The sequence below is a fragment of the Ixodes scapularis genome, unplaced genomic scaffold (assembly GCF_016920785.2).
Source record: "Ixodes scapularis isolate PalLabHiFi unplaced genomic scaffold, ASM1692078v2 ptg001200l_1__unscaffolded, whole genome shotgun sequence".
Taxonomy (NCBI): domain Eukaryota; kingdom Metazoa; phylum Arthropoda; class Arachnida; order Ixodida; family Ixodidae; genus Ixodes; species Ixodes scapularis.
The window spans coordinates 43,824-47,078 of record NW_024610116.1 but is presented as its reverse complement, the minus strand read 5'-3'; the positions used below and the strand labels follow the sequence as shown (position 1 = coordinate 47,078).

Sequence of the window (3,255 nt, the reverse complement as noted above, 5' to 3'; positions counted from 1 at the left end):
GTAAAGTGCAAGCAAGCAAACCGTATAGTTAGAATTAGAAACCTTTAGCATCAAGCTCTCCGAGTGTTGAAATGTGACATCAGTTTGAGTTGTTGACCATGAGTTCTTTATAAATACGCCGATTCCTCCTCCTCTAGTAATTGGCCGTGTATAAAAGAAATTTTGAAATCCTAAAATATTAAACTGTGACAGATGATCAGCACTGACATTGATTTCTGTTAGGACAATTGCGTCAATTTTGTCCCGCATTTGATCAACAACTGTCTTAAATTCATCCCAGTATTTTCGAATACTGCGAATGTTTATGTGTAAGACCATGAAAGAGTCGGCTGAAGAAGAAGAAAGCGAGCTATTAAACGAGAGGAAATCGGCGTACTGTAGAAAACTAGCCATGTCGGTTATGTGGTTAGGTCCAGGTCACTTCTCTGCTGAATCCGTACCGGAGAAGCGTCCTCATCTTTTTTTTTGGCATAAATTCGAGCATTTTTGACCCACACAAATTTGTAACCGCGTCCTTTTCCAAGAGTACGTGCCTGCCAGAAAGGTTCTCTGTTGGTCTGAGTTAAGCTGTCGTTGAAATACAGTCTTTCGGGTGGATTGTCACGAGAAAATTCCCTGAGCTTGCTACGAGCTTGCATCCATTTGTCTTTAGTGGCTACAGATGTAAACTTGACCAAAATAGGTGGTTTTATAGATCGTTTGCCTGGTAGCTTGAAAACCGACACGACATCAGCTGGTTGATGTCCCGGAATTCCTAGCTTGTCTGCCAGCCCCGCTAAGATGGAAGGGAGAGCCTCGTCGGGTTTGACGGCCATTCCATGAATTTCCCTAATATGTTGGCGACCGCGTTGGTCAGCGTCGTTCATCTCGGTTTGGAGGCTTTGGATAGTATGTGCCTGTTCGCAAACCGTGTCCTTCAGTAAAACCACTTCCGTACGCAGCTCGTTCATGTCGGTCGCATGAGCAGACACCGTGGCGAGGAGGCTATCGTATTTCTTTCCTAGGAAGGAAATGGAAGTTTGAACCTCCTCCACAGTCACTTTCATGAGATCTATGGTAGGCTTGAGGAGCAAGAGCTCATTCACCTTTGCGGGAAGCTCGAGCAGTAAATTTACGCTAGCCTTCAGAGAAAGTATTGAATCTAGCTTTTCGTTGATGGTCAGGATTTGCGCCGCGAGTGTCGTGGTTTCGCAGGACGAAATCGAGTCAGAGCTAGCATCGACCCCGTCTATATCAGCACGATTGTTCTTAGAACGGCAAACTTTGCATCTCCATTTTTCTTTTTTGTCGGGGCTCATGGCAGTAAACGTGGACTTAGCAATGCCGGAACACGTTTTCCCGAGATGATAGTTATGCTCGCAAACTGAGCATGTCATGAGTCTACCATCAGGCAAAATGCCTTTTTGACAAGCGTCGCAAAAAAGGGACATACTCGTCGAATTAAATGGCATTAAAATTGGTAGAAAAAAATTAAGTGCTCTAAGCACACCTAGGCAGGTTACACCAGCCTAGGTGGGCAGGTATATCAAGAGCAGCTTGGCACGGTCACCGAGAAAATGGAACTCCTCAAGGCACTGATGGTCGGTTACCGGCAAGGCTCGTCCGTGGATGTTCGCTGATTGGCCCAGGGTTGATGTTGAGTCGCAGAAAGTCGCCGAACGTCACGGATGGGCATGGGCAACGACTGCTGACTGAATATTCGATGTACGGTAATGGCGGTGATGAACGGGGCTGCAGTCGCGATCTTCGAAGCACTAAATCAGAAGCCACGACTGGATGTCGATCCTTGAGCCGGTTAGATGAGGTCGCCTAACTCCCCGTTAAACCATTTAGCAGGCAACTTAAAGGTCATCGAATAAAGATTTTAAATTACATTTCTCAGAGCGATTAGAACGAATGCCCGGACATATTCACTTCTTCTTCTATCTTCTATCTTTAAATTTACATACATTTATTATTACATACATTTATTATTTACATACATTTATTACATACATTTTAAAAATACATTTATTAATAATAATAATAATAATAATATTATTATTATTATTATTATTATTATTATTATTATTATTATTATTATTATTATTATGTTGAAAATGTGAACATTTTCAATAAGCTTGCTGCAACTGCTGGGTCTAGTCCCACAAGCCCTTGAGGCTTTGACAAGACCTGGAACTTGATCCTGCCTCTAAGAATTGTTATTAAAGATTACTATTACTAAGATTACTATTACTATTATTATTATTATTATTATTATTATTGATCGAAGAAGAAGACGTTGCCGAGAGCAGTCGTTCTTTTAAGCTGCTCTCAGTATTTATCATCAGAAATCAGTCTTTAAAGCTCTTCTACTCCGCTTCAAGCTGTCCGAGACACAACCGCAAGCACTGGGTCCTTCGCAGCAGGTGAAGTGAATCCGGACCTCGGCAGAGCTGTCGTTTTTGGCCTCGGCTGCCAGGGCAGGCTTCCGCCTTATTCTTCTGCAGAGCTTTGTATTCGTCCAAAGCCAGCTCTCCAGCAAGACCATCTTCGCCGTGAGCTAATCGATTTCTCGTTTATCTGCACGAGCCTTCTGAGCAGAGACTGAACTGGTAGGGATCATGGCTTCAGCTGTGGAATGCGCTAAGTGCAGCAAAGAAATTCGGAACGATGGCAAACAACTGGTTTGCGCGACCTTATGTTGTACCGCAGCGAAGGCTACAAGCGCGAGCTCATAGCGTTGGCAGCTAGCTGCTCTTGGTGCACGAGAGCTTGTGCCGCCGAGATGTGCCCTAGAGCAAGGAGCTCGCGCTTGTAGCATTTCCTGCGGTACAACAAGCCCAGGCGAGCCCAGCAAGCCGAAGAGCCTCCGTGGCCTGCGCATGCGCTGCCTGTACTGTAGCCCATCGAGCCGATCGAGCCAGCCGAGCGCCGCGAGCGCCTGAACGAGCCGCCGAGCCCAGCGGCTTGCCAGCGGCCCAGCCGAGCCTAGCCGAGCTGGCCGAGCCGCCGAGCACAGCGCAGCGACCGCGACAGGCGCGACCCGCCGAGACCGACGGGTGACAGTTCGTCAAGTTCGTCGCGCTCTTTGCTCGTGGGCTTCAAAGGAAACCAACGCACTTTCTATCGCCTCGAAAGTTACGTACGTATACACGACTTTATTACTTGCAGCACTGAGTGCTTTTGTATACACGGATCGAAGTAAACACCGAAGGACAGAAAGTAGACATGAAGTTTTGAAATCGCAGCTTATTTGAACGCTCGTGTCGCCTG

The 3,255-nt window shown here is 46.2% G+C and overlaps 1 protein-coding gene across 1 annotated transcript; it reads right to left on the bottom strand.

Annotated features, from left to right (window-relative positions):
• Positions 1–398: 398 nt before the first annotated feature.
• LOC120844816 lies at positions 399–1,298 on the bottom strand. The gene has a single exon (XM_040216768.1). The coding sequence runs from the start codon at positions 1,296–1,298 to the stop codon at positions 399–401; it is 900 nt and encodes a 299-aa protein (XP_040072702.1).
• Positions 1,299–3,255: the final 1,957 nt, after the last annotated feature.

Excerpts from the sequence above, each read along its gene's own strand:
- LOC120844816 (XM_040216768.1), bottom strand. The coding sequence starts at position 1,298 with ATGAGCCCCGACAAAAAAGAAAAATGGAGATGCAAAGTTTGCCGTTCT.